General features: G+C 42.5%; 1 protein-coding gene across 9 annotated transcripts in view; it reads left to right on the forward strand.

Annotated features, from left to right (window-relative positions):
* LOC113035317 (collagen, type XIII, alpha 1) overlaps positions 1–19139 on the forward strand; it is a 69360-nt gene that overhangs the window by 35546 nt on the left and 14675 nt on the right. For all 9 annotated transcript variants that reach the window (XM_080288121.1, XM_026190811.2, XM_026190812.2 and 6 more), the window contains 8 exons: positions 109–150; positions 243–284; positions 4860–4886; positions 5028–5114; positions 14596–14631; positions 17829–17882; positions 17971–18024; positions 18656–18691. In XM_080288121.1, coding sequence (XP_080144247.1) covers positions 109–150; positions 243–284; positions 4860–4886; positions 5028–5114; positions 14596–14631; positions 17829–17882; positions 17971–18024; positions 18656–18691 — 378 coding nt within the window. The remainder of the gene's footprint in view (positions 1–108; positions 151–242; positions 285–4859; positions 4887–5027; positions 5115–14595; positions 14632–17828; positions 17883–17970; positions 18025–18655; positions 18692–19139) is intronic.

The following is a 19139-nucleotide window of genomic DNA, read 5'->3' on the forward strand; positions in this document are numbered from 1 at the left end:
ATCGCACAAGTGTAGTATGAAATCACAGATGTCCTGTAATAGTTTTGTAAAATATGGAAATATATCACGAACCCTTTGTCCCTGTGTCTTTCCCACATATTGTTACAGGGTCCAAAAGGTGAACCTGGAGATGGAGGAAGGTTAGAATCGGTAAGGATTATTTATAAACTGAGTTTTATAATTTTCTGCTTGTCAGTGCCTTATAAGCACTACTTTTAAAACTGTGTATACCCTGCCTTTAGATCTATGGTCCTCCAGGACCCCCAGGACCAGCTGGCCCAGCAGTAAGTCAGATATGCCGCGTAACTCTTATCTTTAAAAACAAAAGTAATGCATAACTGTAAAGGTGTTTCATGTGACACACTAACCATGTTTTTAAATGATAAATAGGATGCTTACCTCCTGTCCTTATTGTCTTTATACCCAGTTTGAGCACTAAAAGCATGTTTTTCGTTCACCCAATCACACACACATTCACACAGTGCTTATCTATGTCTAAGCCATTTATTTAGCATTTACATGCACATTCACATGGATACACTGTGGACAAATTGGGGTTCAGTATTTTACCCAAGAATACTGTGAAAGATAACTCAAAGAGCCGGGGATTGAGTAGCAAACTTCCTCTACAACCTCAGTATGATCTAATGAGCCTTCTAATACGGTCAAATACATAAACAAGCAATACCATCAAAACCACCTGCTAAATATTGATGATTGGTGTAAAGTTTGGGACGAAGTTGGAGCCACAGACTGGAGCATTACTGCAGGGCCTCAAACAGTGCCCTGTGGTTTGAAATCTAAACTCCCCAAATTCCACCAACATGTTAAGTGTCCTACCAGGGGGGACAGGAAGCTGGGCCCCTGTACATGGTCTTACGTTTATGTTGCCCTGTGGTCAGTCAGGCCCCACACCTGCTTGTAACAAGCTGTACGTGGATGCTACATGTGAAATTAGCATGACTCCCTTTAAACATCAAGTTCAACGTGTGGCTTGAAGGCCAAAACGGCAGATAGTTCCTGTGCTATGGGATGCACTAATCAGCATTTATTTACAGCTGCCAGAAGGGCGTTGAGTATAGCACAAACATGTGAGGACACATCTCTTTACCTGCCTTACAGGCCAAATCGCACTAATCTCCACAACAATCCAGGCTCTCAGAGGTGGCTAATTTAAACTCCAGGAATGGTTAACCTGACGCTGGAAAAACACTCTTTCAACTTTACTGTTTTGACATGACGTTAATGTGACAAATTAGTACTACTGGAACCTTTCTAGTCATACACAGTGAAAGCCCAAGTCAACCAAGCATAAGATTTAGGTGTGGTAGTTTATTTAAGATAGCTATGCGACACTTACCTTTGCTTTAATGATGAACACTTTCTTGTTCTTCAGCTTCCACCAGTGTTGGTCAAGTTACTTGAAAAAAGTAATTAGTTACTAATTACTGATTACTTCTCCAAAAAAAGTAATCCCTTAACATGGCAGTAACACTGCCCATCTCTGGCTTCCACATAGCAATATTATTTACCCATCCAAATTGAAAATAGACGTAGAAGTCCATAGTTTGAAAGGTTGCATCCTGGCATCAGCGTAAGGTCAGTGATTTTCTACAACAGGGTCGGCAACCCTGGGCACGCGTGCCACATCTGGCATGCGAAGGGTTAACTGATGGCACGACCATAGCTGGACTGGCCATCGGGCATACCAGACATTTGCCTGGTGGGTCGATGGTGATTTTTCGTTTTTATGGGCCGATGTCTTTTTCTCTTTTTTTGTAACGGCATAAACAATGAAAGGTGGTGGATTGGCCAGATGCTGGTTGATGTGTAAAAATAACTCAGTTGTTTGGTTGTGGCTATGGCGGAGCTCCCACAGAGGCCAGCAGGTGGATGAGGGAAAGGGGAGGCAGGAGGAGGAGAGACCGGAAGTGGCCGCCGGTCCGAGTGTCAGGTGAACTGAACTTCAGGTAAGAAGTTATGACCTGCAGTCTATCTGGGTCAGATATAAACCAAGTTTGGGTGGAGTTTATTTTCGTTATGCTGACTTTTTACCGTCAGTTACAATAACTCGTACTGCGTACTAGCTAGCATGACGGAGTTTCTATACAGCTGGATGGGTGCTATGATGTTAGTGAGAGTGAACTTATTTGTAAGGTTAGTTAGTAGAGTTTCCAACTGACCTGTAAAAAACGGAATCGTCCCGCATTCAGAGAAAATATTACGCGTTTCGTATTGAGCTGAAAAGGAACACAGTTTGTACTTCAGCTAGAATGGAAAAAGACACAACGCTGGAGTTATTCTGCATCTTTACACTGCAGCTGCCTCTTCTCCTCTCATTCTCTCCCCCTCCCTCTCCTGTTGCTACTTCAATCATGAAACTGATCAATGATCAGCTGATCGGCTTTTCTCTCTTGTTTGTTTATCTCCCACTTTGCGCCAGAAACAGGAAACCAGCAGATGTCGCGCTAAACAACAGCAGCACGTTTAAGCTTGATCAGCTGTTGTTAGAATTGATTTAATATTCATTTCTAGTGTCAGCTGATGTTTGCTGGAGCCACAGCTGTAAAGCTGCTGGTCATGATGTCGGTTTGGATATGTGGTGAGAGGGAAACATGAAGATGAAACCAGGAGATGTCCTTACTGAATCATCAGAGCTGAACAGTGATGGAGAAACAGGTTTACCTTTTAGGTGACATGGATGAGTTGAAGTTATGAACTGTTTCTGAGAGACAAATAACACCAGGATCCTTTTCTAAGTAGCTGACAGCTGGTAACTGTGCAGGGGCGGGTCTAGCAAAGTTTTGCCAGGGGGGCAGGTAGGGCATTAACAGGGAGAGGGGGCACAAAGAAATACTTTTCTTTCTTATTCTCATTTAAAATATCTCACTTTTAATAAATAATTATCTGAATCTTACAACCAAAGTTTTTATCTGACGTAAAATGTACAGAAATCATACATATACCAACAAGACTGTACATCACTGTCACAACAGCGTCTGTTTTCATTCAAAGGCTTTATGGCTTTAAGACCTGGGGGGCCGGTCTCCAGTCAAAATGAAGATTTTTTGTCCCAGTCCAGCCTTGGGCACGACACGCAGTGAACTAATCTGAGCAGGTGCATTAAAAAATAAATGGCCGGGCCAGCGGTGCACATCGCAAATTAGCTCGCATACACACATTAGTTGTGCCGCTTCTTAATGTCGGTATCTTAGCTAACAACCCCAACTACCAGATCAACTTGTAACTGGCTAAAAGTAACTACCGGTGAGAGGGACGTTGTTAGCTGGCAGTTTTTTCAAGCGATGTTTAAATTTCCACATTCTGACACTTCAAATGCTTCAGCAGCTGTCCGCTCAGCGCAGCATCAGCACCACGGAAATACACGGATACATCCGAAGACTCAATACTGATCAAACCAGAAAGCTTTAAAGAGCAGCTGGGTTTATCTTGCATTAACTGGCTGGTTTAATGCCAGTTAATGCGACATCGAAATGCAGCTGATTGAACTGAAAAGCTCGACACTGTGGGGTCAGTTTGCAGAAGTTTGCAGAACTATGAACGCAGCTGGAATCCACAGCTGTGCGTGTTCATGGAGCTGCATGTTCACCTGCTGGACGTCACTACCTGACACGTTTAACTGTCTTCAGAACATTGCAGAGGCCTTATTGACAGTATTTGGCTCTACATGTCTGTGTGAGCAGATTTTCTCTCACATGAGTCCTCAGGTAGCCTCTGAATGCTGGACACTCGGAGACCTGTGTCTCTGAGTGGGAGACCAGAGATCACATTAACATGTGTGTCTCTGTATTAACAAACATGCCATATTGGCTTAGTTTATTTTTCTTATCATTGTTGGGAGGAGACCATAAATAGCATTTGTATTTTCTGTTGTACAGTTCATTTATTTAGTTCAAGTATTCTGATTCTGATTCTGATTTGCTGTTATGGATAAAAAGTCTTTTTTTGTTTCTAAATAGCTGATAACTATTCGCTAATAGCTGCCAACATCTGCGAACAAATATAATTCTGTAAAGTTGATCTATATAGTGAGTAACTGTTCATATAGAGCGTTATTAAATTCATTGCTAATGCAGTCATATGGCACAATGACCTCTGAGGGAATTTTAGAGGCACTCATCATCAGAAAGGTTGCCGACCCCTGTTCTACAAGATGCACATAGATGTCACTGAACTGGAGCTCTGGGAGAGACATTGGCACTTTTAGGTATTTTAGGTATTTACATAAAGCTGCCAGAGCAAAATATGGATCACAAGTCCCTAAAATTCATTGTTTCTCTTCATATGTTTGTTTTTCGAGTAGTTGCTTGATATAGGCGAGAAAAATACTTTTCCTACAGCACCACCTACTGTCCACTTCTGACCATATTTTGCATGCCAGGGTAGTGAGTCAGTCATGTGACTGAAAACTCTGGATAGGTCTATGCTGCTGGGGACTTCCCATGATGCACTTGGTGTTTCTTCTTCACTCACCTTTATTTCACTCACCATGTCTTTATACATAACTCTGAATTTAATCGTTACTTATTTTAAAGCTTTGACTCTTGTCCTCCATGTACTTTTATCTCGTCCTTTTATCCTGCCGTCCTCCACTCACTCCCTAACCGATTGCAGAAGATGGCCGCTCCTCCCTGAGCCTGGTTCTGCCAGAGGTTTCTTCCTGTTTAAAGGGAGCTTTTCCTTCCTACTGTCGCCATTGGGGTCGTTTGATTGTTCTCTCTGTTTTATTGGAGGGTCATTACCTTTCAATATGAAGCACTTTAGTATGACTGTTGTTGTGAGTGGCAGTATATAAATAAAAGTGAATTGAAATAAATTTCACTGTTTTGTTCCTCTAGGGACCACAAGGACCATCGGGGCCTAAGGTGAGAACAAACTATGATATTACCCACTTTCTACGGTTATTAAATTTGCCTCTAGTTATATGTTGTCAATATCATATCATATCATTGATTTTATGTAGGAAAGTGTAAGGATTGTATTGTATCTCTTACCTTTTAACTCAGGGAGAGCCAGGAATTGGAATCCGAGGAGAAAAGGGAGCGACGGGTCAGAAAGGCGACAAGGGAGACAGAGGCCATCTTGGACTTCCTGTAAGTTCACTGGACATTCTGTCTGTTCATAATAACCAACATTCAAAATACATCTTAGCTGTCTCATATTGAAAATTGATGCAAATGATGTTTGAGTTGATTTGTAATGGGATAATCTGAAAATGAATTTTTGGGTTGTTATTCTTTCACACTGGTTTGCACTCACATTAAAATAATCATCAGTTTTAGGTCAAACTTTTACATCAAACTACCAAAACTCTTGAACCACTGGCATAATCAAAAAAAATTCAATGGTTTCTTCAACTCTGTGCTTTTTCAGTGATATCATTACAGTCATTACAGTAATGCCAGGTTGGCCACGACAATCTCTGCAAGAAACACAGAAAACAACAAAAAACAGTTAAAAGAAAACCCTCAAACTGTTAGATAAAAAAACGTCGTCACACTCACTTTCTCTTCTCTCAACCAACTTTTGGCTGCTGTGACCCTATGCCTTGAATTACTGTAATCATCCTAATATCACTGAAATGAGTCACTGCGTTCAGGAACCATTGAAATTCTTACAATTTACCTGCTGGTTCAGGAGTTACAGAAAATACAGATGTTAAAAAAATGTTGCAAAACACCAGAGAAAGGTTCAAAGGCTTCAGAGGGCTGACGACACCATTTCAGTTGCTCTCAGTCACTTATAGATTGAGGAATTGAGTTTTTCACATGATAGCAAGATGTTGTTGCATTATCATTAATCGTGAAATTATTGGCTCTATCAAGGTCCCAAGGATTTGCTTTGTAAGTTGAATTTGGGATTCCTGCTTTTATTTCTCTGATAATAATAAGCTGTAGCTCTTATTTCTTTTTTTATCCTAGTGATTATTTTTAGACAGTGAGATAATGCTGAACTTTAAGTCCTGGTATGATTTTAATACTTTTTATATTTTTAGAACCAGTTTTTTCTTATATTTAAATATTTTTGCTGTCTTTGCCTTAATGCCTTAATTTAGTTTTTCCTTGTCTCTTTTTGTCTTGATGCTAATTATCTTCTGTTTACTTCTTGTTTTATTTTTAAGGCTAGTTTTCTGTTGTCTCATTTTAGATTTCTCTTCTCTTTATCGTCCTTTTTTCCTCTTCCTGTTAGTGATCTGTTAGTTTTTGTTGTTGTTGCCTGTGTTTGAGTCTGATTCTAGAAAGCAGGTTCAGCAAACAGAGTCTAACAACTGACTTTTCAGTTCTAAAATAGGTTAATCATACTTACTTAAATCAACTGTGAGTATGTTCACCTTGAATATGTGTGTGAGTACAAGAAAAAGCCATTTTCAGAGGAGCACCAGTACCAGGAGTCTCCGTAGTATCGTGTAGTAACTGAGGCTGGACTGAGTCAGTGTGGCCCGGTCCAGCACTTCCATATTAACAAAACAGTAGAAGACAAAAGCGTATTACTTAAAGCTTGAATTTTAACAGATAGAGCTGAACATTTTTATTTCAGCTTTAACTTAACAAGGACAAAATGCAGTTAATAAAAACAGAAGATAAAAATATGGATCAAACATGTACCTGCGTATTAGTCAGACCAACCAACACTGGTTTAAGTGAAGTTCAGTGGAGCCTGCTGAGGTCCTTGGCTTTAACTGAGACATTATAATACAGCGCGTGAAATAAGCATTGAATATAAAGGTGCTATTGACATGAAATTCCCACCAGATTTAGTAGCAACCCATTCAATTGACACATCCAAAACAACTCAAACCATAAATGTTCATAAATTCTGTGTACTAATCAAAAAGGAGTGTTATGGAAGTTTAGTGCATTAAATAAAAGAGGTGACACTGCTCAGTTTCCATTTGAGCGCTTTATTCTTGCAAGAAGGAATTCAGCCAGCACGAGGCAATTGTGGGGTTGTAGTGAGGATACAAACTGACCCTCCATATAAGGGGTCCTCCCCCATTTTTACTACTACTCTTCTGTAAGGCAGAAACACGTCACTTTACACAGGTCACCTACAGTTCAACAGCATATATGAAACAGATAAATTAAACCAGCTAAATTTCTTGTCCAGAGACAGGAAGTAGGACAAGTTGAAGTTGAAAGGGCTGTAAAACCAGATACCACCAGGTGATCCGGGCGTTGGCATCTTTCATGCGGTGAAGCCATTGCAGCAGGGCGTGGTCTGAGCAGAGGGTGTATGAGCGCCCCAGCAGGTAATAACAAAGAGAGTTGACCATCGAGGCGTCAGTCTGGAGGATAAAGGGGGGGGGGGGAGTCAGGACTGTGAGCAGCTGCTCCCCACATAGCCATTTTTACCTGCACAAACTCCACCTGCCACGACTCCGTCCACTGGACCAGGTCTGAAGCACCCATTCGGGTGAGCTCAATTAAGGGGAAGGTCAGGTCTGCAAACCCAGGCACGAACCAGTGGTAGTACCCTGTCAGCCCCAAGAACTGTCTCACTTCCTTTTTGATCTTGGCAATTGCTGCTGTTTTTTTCCATCTGTGGACACACCTTCCTTCCCCCAAGTGCTACCCTAGATACTGTACCTCCCTCCGTCCAACTGCACACTTCTTTGGGTTGGCCATGAGCCCCACCTGCCTCAGGGACTCCAGGACTGCAGTCACCCGCTGCACATGCTCCGACTAGGTGTCACTATGGATGATAACATCATCCAAGTAGGCTACACCACGCTGTTTGACTCTTCTATTACTCCCATCCACAGCATCTCAGCCAAATACCTCTGAACAATTTGACTTTTATGTTCAGGTAGCCTGTATGGCAGTGAACGTGCCATCATGCCAGGTTGTGTATGAAAATGGTGCTCGATGAGACTCATATGGCCGAGTGGGGGGGAGAACACATCTGCAACAATCCGCCAACATCCGCTCTCTAGGTCTGTGCGACATGGTTATCACAATGGAGGGAGGCAGGAATGGTGGCATTTGGTACCTCTGGCCCCAGCTCGTCTCTGTCACCAGGCTCACCAGAGAAGCGGCTGCAGTCTCTCTCCATGCTTTGAAGAGGTTGAGGTGATATGCATGGACCCTCCATTGTCCGACCATATCACTTCATAGTCGACATCCCCCACTCGCCGTGGGACCACCAAGGGCCCTTGCTACTTGGCAAGTAATTTTGAGCTGGAGAAGGGAAGCAATACAAGCACTTTATCTCCCTGTTAAAATTGCCTGATTCTAGCCCCTCTGTTGTACAGATGTTAACATCACGCAAATTCTCCCATGACAACCTCCCAAAAGTGTGTTTTGCTCACAAATCCAGAACGTACTGAATCTCATTTTTCATTGGACTCAGACCTTCCTCCAGTTTTCTCTAATAAGGTTGAGCACCCCTTGCAGCTTCCTGAAAATCCCTTGGTGGAAGCCTGGGGCACCTCCCACACTGCAAACAACAGAGGGTCTAACCAGCGATCTCAATTATGTTCATCCTCGTGAATGAGCTTCCGAGTCACGGACTTTAAAGTCTTATTCAGCCGCTCCACCACTCCTTCAGTCTGAGGGTGGTAGACATTCAGGGTGCGAGACATGAACGATGAGCCCTGGTCAGTCAATATCTCTTTCGGGATGCCAACATGGGAGATGATCTGCAACAGCGCCTGCGCAGCGGCACTGCTTCTGGGTATTGCGTTACATAATCCACCTGACTAAATACAAAGTGATAGCTGCGTCACTACGTGGTGACGCAAACTAGAGGAAAAACCTTTTTTCCTGATAGCTCTCTGTTATACTCTTGATCTGCATGGGCCCCCAACCCCTATACAGGAAGTCTGTTTCAGCTCTTGGTCCTATGAGTCTTACCCAATAGGTATGCAGAGGTCAACTGCTAACCCAGATAAGAAGAAAACTGAGTAGCCTTGCAGATCAAATACTGTCAGTCCCATTGGTTTACGGTAGCTCCCCTATTGATCATGGCACTTGTAATTTCTGAGGAAAGGGCCCAAGGGAAGATTATTTTAACAGGCTAGGGTAAACTGTAAAAGCTATTTGCACTGATCAAAATCAGTACTCAGACTTTTACCTTTACTGTCTAACAAAGAGTTAAAAAGTGAAGGTCCACAATTTAGACTTTAATTGCCAGAAAGCAAAAGCAAAGGCAAATAGTAATAATCATAAAACACTTGAACTATATGTAAACTATACGTATCTAATTAACCTGGTCTGAGCTAATGCTGATTTTGTTCTTATCTTTGGTGGGGAGAGCTTGGAGAAAGGATGAGCACAACCTAAAGATCCACTTATCCCCATGTTCTGAGTTGATGGTAATCACCCTACAGGAAAGCAGCTGGGGATTCAGGGGGAGTAAGATGAACCAAACTCCTTCTGAATGAACCATCACAGCAAAATTGAGCAGATGAAAAGCCAAAAAGTACAAAACCAGTTTGCATGTTCACAGTTCAGGCTGTGGCTTTCCACTGTGTGAACTTCTCATCTCATAGAAGACAAAAGGGAAGAACCCCAAATCGCCCCTCACTTTTAAACTGCTCACCCTTTCTCCCCATTCACCCACTGGACATCACATCTGAAGTGACATCTAACCTCACCCCCGGGGACATCCAATGACATTATTAACGTCTAATCGCCCAATGTCCACCCACACGTTATCATGCTCTCTCTATCGGACTTACAACATTTAAACTTTCAACTTTAAATCAAATCAAATCAAATCACTTTTATTGTCACATCACATGTGCAGGTACATTGGTACAGCACATGTGAGTGAAATTCTTGTGTGCGAGCTTCACAAGCAACAGAGTTGTGCAAAATACAATAATGTAAACAAGCAAAATACAAGAATGGCTACATCTGAAACTAATAAATATATGTACAATATATAATAGTGTATGCATTTCTGGATGTGTATACTAAATATTTTCTACGTGTGTGTGTGTGTGTGTGTGTGTGTGTGTGTGTGTGTGTGTGTGTGTGTGTGTGTACACATATTTTACAAATTAAATAGAGTAAACAATAAATAAAATATATAAAATAAATAAAATAAAATATACAGAGTGAGACATGTGCAAAACAGTGGCATTACTGTACAGTATGGAGTGCATAATGTTAAAGTTCCAGTAGTGAAGCTGAGGTGTCTATGAAGTGTTCAACAGTCTGATGGCCTGGTGGAAGAAGCTGTCTCTCAGTCTGCTGGTACGGGACCGGATGCTGCAGAACCTCCTTCCTGATGGAAGTAGTCTGAACAGTTTATGGCTGGGGTGACTGGAGTCCTTGATGATCCTCCCCGCTTTCCTCAGGCAGCGCTTCCTGTAGATGTCTTGGAGGGAGGGAAGCTCACCTCCAATTATCCGTTCAGAGCACCGCACTACTCTCTGGAGAGCTTTGCAGTTGTAGGCGGTGCTGTTGCCATACCAGGTGGTGATGCATCCAGTGAGGATGCTCTCAATGGCACAGTGATAGAAGGTCCTGAGGATGCGGGGGCTCATGCCGAATCTTTTCAGTCTCCTAAGAAAGAAGAGGCGCTGCTGCGCCTTCTTCACTGTTTTGTTTGTGTGTACTGACCACGTAAGATCCTCAGCCAGATGTACACCAAGGAACCGGAAGCTGCTCACTCTCTCCACAGCAGCGCCGTTGATGGTGATGGGGGTGTGTACTTCTCTGCACCTCCGGAAGTCCACTATCAACTCCTTTGTCTTTGCGACGTTGAGGGTGAGATGGTTGTCTTGACACCAGTGGGTCAGGGTGCTGACCTCCTCCCTGTAAGCTGTCTCATCACCGTTGGTGATAAGACCCACCACTGTAGTGTCGTCCACAAACTTCACAATGATGTTGGAGCTGTTAGTGGCTGTGCAGTCGTAGGTGTAGAGTGAGTACAGGAGAGGGCTCAGTACACACCCCTGTGGAGCACCAGTGTTCAGTGTGATGGGGGATGAGGTGATGCTGCCCAGTCTGACCACTTGGCGTCTGTCAGACAGGAAGCTAAGGATCCAGCTGCAGAGGGAGCTGCTCAGTCCTAGATCCTGCAGTTTCCTGTCCAGCTTCGAGGGAACGATGGTATTGAATGCTGAGCTGTAATCTACAAACAGCATTCTCACATACGTGTCTCTCTTCTCCAGGTGTGACAGGGCAGTGTGTAGTGTCAGGGCTATGGCATCATCAGTGGACCTGTTGTGGCGGTATGCGAACTGTAGAGGGTCCAGTGAGTCGGGTAGTGCAGAGCAGATGAAGTCCCTGACCAGCTTCTCGAAGCATTTGCTTACGATGGGGGTCAGGGCTACAGGTCGCCAGTCGTTCAATGAGGAGATGGTGGAGGATTTGGGTACAGGGACGATGGTGGCCATTTTGAAGCAGGCTGGGACTACAGACAGAGAGAGGGAAAGGTTGAAGATGTGCGTGAACACTCCAGCCAGCTGAGCCGCGCATGACTTGAGGACGCGGCCGGGAATCCCGCCCGGACCAGTAGCTTTGCGTGCGTTCACCTTCCTGAAGCACCTCCGCACATCCTCCTCAGACACAGTGTGCGCACTGACGTCATCCGCGGTGCGCACACTGTCCGGTCTCATGGTGTTCGCTGTGTCGAATCTAGCGTAGAATACGTTTAGATCCTCACACAGAGAGGCCGTGGTCTGCGGTGTGCTGGTTTTCCCTCTAAAGTCTGTGATCGTGTTTAGTCCCTGCCACATACTCCGAGGGTTGTCAAACTGTTGCTCCACCCTGTCCCTGTACTCACGTTTGGCTGCTTTGATCGTCTTCCGGAGTTGGTAATGTGCGTGTTTGTAGTCCGATGTGTTCGCGGAGGCAAAGGCGGTGCTCTGTGCCACGCGAACATCTCCGTTAATCCAGGGTTTTTGATTTGGGAAGGATTTAACTGTTCTGGATGGGACGACATCTTCCACGCATTTCCTGATAAATCCGCAGACTGAGTCTGTGTATTCATCAATGTCCCTAGCAGCCACGTGAAACATTTCCCAGTCCGCGTGATCAAAACAGTCCCGCAGCACAGACTCCGATTGGTCTGTCCAACAGTGCACCGCCCTCCGGGTTGGAGCTTCCTGTTTCAGCTTCTGCCTGTAGGCGGGCAGGAGCAGGATGGAGCGGTGATCTGATTGGCCGAATGGGGCGCGGGGGAGGGCTTTGTACGCATCCCGGAAAGAGGTGTAGCAGTGGTCGAGTAGCCGATCTCCACGAGTGTTAAAGTGGATGTGTTGGTGGAGTTTGGGTGAGACTTTCTTCAGGTTTCCCTTATTAAAGTCCCCGGCTGTGATAAACGCCGCCTCTGGGTGTGCGGTTTCCTCGCTGCTTATCGCGCTGTACAGTTCCCTGAGTGCTCGGTCAGTGTCGGCTTGTGGGGGAATGTAAACAGCCGTAATAATCACTGCTGTAAATTCCCTCGGTAGCCAGAATGGCCGGCACTTAATCATCAGGTACTCCAGGTCCGGTGAGCAGAAGGATTTGACCGGGTGCACGTTCGCATAATCACACCAGCTGTTGTTGATCATGAAACACACACCACCACCTCTGCTTTCCCCAGTAAGATCCTGTGACCTGTCCGCGCGATGCACGGAGAACCCCGGTAGTTGTATTGCGGAGTCCGGTACCTTGTCCGATACCCAGTTTTCTGTGAGGCAGATCACGCAGCAGTCCCGCATCTCTCGCTGGAATGAGATCCGTGCCCGAAGCTCGCACAGCTTGTTCTCCAGAGACTGCACATTAGCCAGTAATAAACTGGGTAACGGTGGTCTGTTAGTGCGCCGTCTCAGTCGAACCAGAACGCCAGATCTTCTCCCTCTGCGTCGGCGTTTGCGGCCTCCAGGGCCAGAAAACAAAGGCGTCTCAGGTGAGATGGATGGGGGGTCTGCAAACGGAGCGTCCGTGTTGCAAAACTTGAACTCCGGAAAGTTATAAGAAAGACAGTCTTTTATGTCCAGTAAGGTTTGTCGGTCGTACACAAGGAGACAAGTGCTACTCGCGAAAAAATGAAGGAAAAGTAAAATTAAACACAGAAAAAAGCTGTTGCTTGGGGGAGCTCGTGACAAGGCTGCCATACTCGGCGCCATCTTGAATCACCTACTTCAAACCACTTCATTACATTTTCATCTTTCACCTGTCATTCTTAACATAGAAAATGCATTTACACACTCAGTCACATATCAATACAATTCACTTTGTTTCATTTAGCTTATGTATTTCTACTTCAGTTAGATTTGTGTTTAGCACATTTTCACATGAACATTCATTGTAACATCATCTCAGTGAGGCCTGAATCATTGTTATTCTATTTTCTGATTCATTATACTGGTTAACTTAAACATATTTACAACTAATTAACAATCAGTAAAACCACTTATAAATGATGGTTCCGTGTTTGACAGTTACAATCTTTTTTCTCTCCTTCTCCTCTTACCTCTTACATGAATCCCATCATGCGTTCTCTTTCTCTGTGACCTTTAACACAGATAAACTAGGGCAAAGGTTGAATCATTCATTACTATGATTTACTCATCCACATACTGTACTTCATTCTACATTTCTATGGATTCATTTACATGCTTCATTGTAGCCTCTATATGCTTTCCTATATATAATTCTAGATGTTTTATTCCACTTTTTGTTTAAAGTGTGGTGAGGACATATCCTGATTAACATCGACTCCAAGATTTCCAAGAGTTAAATAGGAGAAAATTCACAAACAGGACCTGAAAAATATATGAGGCCCTTCAGCTGACCCACTTTTTACTATTGTGTCATCAAAAATGTTCTTGGTGGAAAGGTGGTTGACAAGAAACCATCCTTAAACAGGAGGAAATAGCTGGAGTCTGTGTGTATCAATAGTAAAAGGTTTCATGGACTGATGAATCCAGATTGTACATTTTTGGTTGAAATTGTTCTATATTAGGAGACACACACACACACACACACACACACACACACACACACACACACACACACACACAGATAAGCAGAAGAGATGTGTGAATCTAACAACAATTTATGACTGTGTGTAAAGCTCTGCTTCAACACTGGCTGAGTGTTCTCCTTTCTAACTTTGCAGTGTCTTTATGTTGCAGTGTAAATGCCTTGAGCCAAGTGGCATCACAGCTTTAATGAATATAATATAATTGAATTAAATTTAATTTTTTATTATAATCTTTCTAAAATGGACCATGTTGCTGTAAATCTTTGGCTTTACAAAGAATTTATGGTTTATGTCACACTCAATAAGTTTCATTTATAGCCAGTGCTCATGTCAGTATAGAAGTAAATTTTATTTTTAAAATGGTAAAATATGCCTTTGATATAATCACAGTGAAATTTAGAACAGCCATCACTGCGAAGAAAAACATGATGCCATCACCCACTATGACCAAATCACTCACTCTTCCGCTTCATCACTTTCATCGCTCATCTGTTGTGATCATCTGAATATGTTTTTGAAGTCACTTGAGTCGCTGCTTCACTCACGCCTCCTTCCCCCATCTCCCCATCCAACTCTGACTACCCTCCCCATCTACCTACCACCTCGTCCCCTCATCATCTCTGCTCTCTAACTGTGTACAACACTATACAGGGGGCTCATGGGTTAGACGGCAGACCAGGTGCAGTGGTGAGTGGTGCAAGTCACATTCCAATCCCTTTCTCTTTCTCCTCTTCTTCCTCCCTTCTACTCCCAACTATTGCCTGCTTGATGTCCTTAATGCCTGCTTGTTGTATACTGTATGCTTGCTTTGTTGCTACCCATGCTTGTCTTAATATTTTTCATTCTAAAGAAACTCTGTGAGGACAGGAGTGCACAGAGTTGGGTTTGGAGGATACAGTGGCACTGAGAACGTATTATCTATATGGTGATATATGGGAAGTAATTATTTGATCCCCTGCTGAATTTCTAATTTTGCTCACACAAATAAATGAACAGTCTCTTTTATTAAGACAATAAACAATAAACCTATATATGTAGCTAGATATATATGACTAATGATAGATAGTGCTGTGATTGGATGTTAATCTCCCTGCAGACCACATGACCATAAAATATGGCAGATGCCACCACAGAGTTACAGAAGGTCTTCGGGAGTTCCCTTGCGATCCAAAAGACTGGAGTCTTCAGATACAGTCTACTTTGTCAGTTTATTGGTCAGGTCAACACCCAAGTACTCATAAGAGTCCACTGTCTCAATCTTAATTCCCTGGATGTTCATTGCTATAGGTGTAAGATGTTTCTGCCTGCGAAGGCCCATCTCCAGCACAAACTGGAGGTGGTTTTCCCAGTGTTGAATAGACAGTTTTGCTGCATCAGCCAAAACAGTCCCCATCAGTTCTCTTTACTCTCAGTCATCAGAGAATTCTTGCTGGAAGTAATTGACCGAGTTTTAAGAGACATCTGTGCTGTATTGGGTGTGTGGGGTGCCTGTACAGACACACATGTCTGAAATCCTACGTACTGATGGACGCTGGTGAGATAGTTCAGGATCCATGTAGTGAGATGATGGTCCACACCTGTATACTCCAGCTTGTCTCTGCGAGTGTGGTCAGGGCAGGAGTGGTGTTCAAAGCACTGGAGAAATCAAAGAACATGATTCTCACAGGTTTCCCAGCCCTTTCCAGGTGAGCAAGTCGGTTGTTGGTTTCTTCCTCTTGAAAGGGAGTTTTTCCTTCCCACTGTTGCCAAAATGCTTGTTCACAGGGTGTCATCTGATGGTTGGGGTGACTCTGTGTAGGGTCTTGCATTATTAAGCATGCTGAGTCGAGTGTTGTTGTGATTTGGTGCTATATAAATAGCACCAAACCAAGGGCAGCACGGTGGCACGGTGGTTAGCACTGTAGCTAATTCCAGCTTTTGTCTTTTCCCTGACGTCCTTTGAGAGCTTTGGTTTTGCCCATCATGGTGGAGAGGTTGATTCTGTGGACAGGTGTGGTTTCTACACATAAAGAGTTAAGATCAAAAGAGAATGAATGATTTATTGGAGTCAGAATTCAAATCAAATCATTTTATAATTTTGATGTAATGTGTTTTCTTCTGCATTTTTGGTTAATATTCGGTCTCTCTCCATTAAAATGAAACTACCATCATAATTAGAGACTGTCCATTTCTATGTAAGTTACAAATGTACAAAGTAGGGGATCAATTATTTATTTCCACCAACATAGATAGCGAGTTACTATAACTAAAAAGTTTTCTTCGTACTTTGTGTTGATAGTAAATTTCCCCTTAAATGGTGGTGTACATGTACAGCAGCAGAATTGAGTGTGTGCATTGTGACCATGAAAACTTGCAAATCTTCTCTGCCAAACAACTTAGTCTGCTGTTGAGCTTCTGGTACCCCGGGTGAAAGTCTGCTACCTGATTATTACTTGTCAATGACAAAACTGATCATTGACAATCATCCATCTGTTTTGAGTATTACCAACACAAATTACCTAGAACTGTTTGGTTACAATGACTCACCATCTTAGTATGTTCATCACAATTTTCCAAAAACATATCAATATTCTTTGTGTTCGTTTGCGTTTTAATTCTTTACACAATCAGCAATAAACCCTTAAAATTTTAAGCCAACTTCACCCAATTCAAAACAGGCTAATTACAGTTTCCTGGTTTCCTTCCTTTTAGTTTGCAAGTTTTTATGTTCAACATGTCTGCCTGCTTTCCTAGAGACATGAAATATGTATATTTCCTTATCAAGTACTGTCCATCAAATCTCATAACCTCTGTTTTCACTCTGGTTTTTTTTATTCAAAAAAAGATTTGAATAATGGCTTGTCTACAGGCAGTTGTGTAAGTTTCCAGAGTTGACAAAAGAAATTAGCCTGTGCATAAAGATGGACATACAAATGAAACTAATTTAGGCAATAGATGTTCAAATTGCTTTCAAAGTAAATTATCTATAGGAGGTAAGCTCTTTAACTGTATTACCATTATAAAAAGAAATAAAAACTTGTTATTCAGTTTGTTTCTTGTAAAAAGGGAAACTCATCAATGACTCCTGCTAAGCTGATTAGGTATGAAGAAATTTCAATTATTTTTTCCCTATTTTAATTAAACTCCCTCAACTACTTTTCTAAGTATCAGTAACCTGAAAATTTAAACCATAAATCCATACGGTTATGAGATATAACCACATCTCATACAGGCCCAGCCACCACAAGCACCTGAGAGATCTTGGAATTTGAAGCTGTTTATGTGTTATGGCAAGTTGTTTTCCAGATCGTCTTAACTATTCCAAACTATTCAGTGTCTTGTAAGCGATTGCCAACAAAACAACTTGCCAGCTCGTATAGAATGCCATTATAGTGTCAGTACTCCAACTCTGATCATACCTTAACAGTTTCCTGCTTCCTGGCCCTCCTAGTACCAACGTCAGGCTGCAAAGCTGCCATTGCTGGAAAGTATGCAAATAAGCATGCAGAGATACCTGTGCTGCATGTTTAAATATCATGTAGTACACGTGGACAGCTGCATTACAGACAGGGGTGCACATGCTGGATATGCCTAAGATGCAAGATCTTCCTCTCCAATCTTGATTCATACTTAGACAGAAGGCTGCAACCTTGACATTTTATTCATTTTCCCTCGTTTAATACAGTTTGGACAGTAGTTCAACAAGCTTGGTATATGCTACAAGTACCAGCAGAAAATTACCTTGTAGAAATGTTCTGTTATCTCAGATTTGTGAAGAACTGGTTTAAATGCTCCAAGATACATTGTACCAGAAAGCTTGTTGATTTACTGATTTGAGGCATTTGATGATCCTGACTATTCTGTTTGTAGATCCTACTATTTACTTTCCTTAACATGTTTTAAAGGGTCTAGTAGGACCTGCAGGTGTGCCAGGGCCAGCAGGACCAAAGGGAGAGACAGTGAGTAACTTTTTTTTTTATTCTAAAAGATGCATCGAGTTTAAGATCAGGCGGCATGTACAGGTGATGGTTTCTGTCACAACTACAGGGTGAAAAGGGTGATCCTGGAATTCCAGGACCAACAGGGCCGCAAGGCATCCCCGTAAGTCTGTGTGTGTGTGTGTGTGTGTGTGTGTGTGTGTGTGTGTGTGTGTGTGTGTGTGTGAGAGTGTGTGTTCGGGGGGGGGGGGGTTAACACTGGTAACATTTTAATTTGCATTTGCATCCTTCACAGCAATATGATTTACACATCAAAGGGTAGGGAGGCGAACTGTGCTGGTGAAAGATAAGATCAAGTACTATCCATACAGTACAATCCTACAGAAGGCCATTTGTTCCTGCTATCAATGACACTGCAAGAGTTCAAGAAACAATTCATGCCAATGTTTGCATTTGTTACGCTTCAAACTCATGCGGCAGCTACACACTGCTGTCACAAACACATCTACTGGGATTTCAGTTTTGTGTGGGACGATGCTTCAGTTTCATTTTCACTCACTGTTTGGTTAAATGTAAAGCTGTTTCAAAGCTGTTTAGTAAAGATATGGAAAAATGTTTGTGTGTATTAAAAGCGTATGGAATGAGTTTATTCCATATTAACACAGTGGCATCACTTTTTTATGGAGAGTACTGTATTTGGCAAAATAACAACAGTGATAAAAACATGTGTCCTTATTCCCCAAATGCAGTCATATGGCACAGTCCCCAATGTGACATCTGATTTCTTTTTACAGGGATTAGTAGGACCACAGGGACTCAAGGGAAATCAGGTAACATACTGTCTGCAGTGTTTGGCCTATTATAAAAATAAAGTAACTAACGTGATTGTGGCTGATCATCTGTGCACACACACATGTGTAATTTCATTTATTAAGTAGTTTATGTTGGTAAATATTATTACCACAGTTGGCATTTACATCCACAAAATTGTTGTTGAAATTTCTTTCTGAGAAACTCTGACAATGTTCTTTCTAATATATACAGATAATATCTGAATTTCAATAAATAAATGTTCTCTTTGATATTATGCATAAAAGTAAAGATCAGTGAGTCATAGTTTAGGCAAAATGTTTGGTTTGCAGGGGATTTGTTTTGAACCCAATGGTCACTTGGAGGCATCTCGATGTCAGGCTTACTGTTAAAACAGTCATAATCAATTTTAGTTCCAGTGCTAATGTTAAACTATTCTAACAATATCCTCAGTGACATCCTCTAAAG

The sequence above is a fragment of the Astatotilapia calliptera genome, chromosome 13, assembly GCF_964374335.1.
Source record: "Astatotilapia calliptera chromosome 13, fAstCal68.1, whole genome shotgun sequence".
In the NCBI taxonomy this organism is placed as follows: Eukaryota; Metazoa; Chordata; class Actinopteri; order Cichliformes; family Cichlidae; genus Astatotilapia; species Astatotilapia calliptera.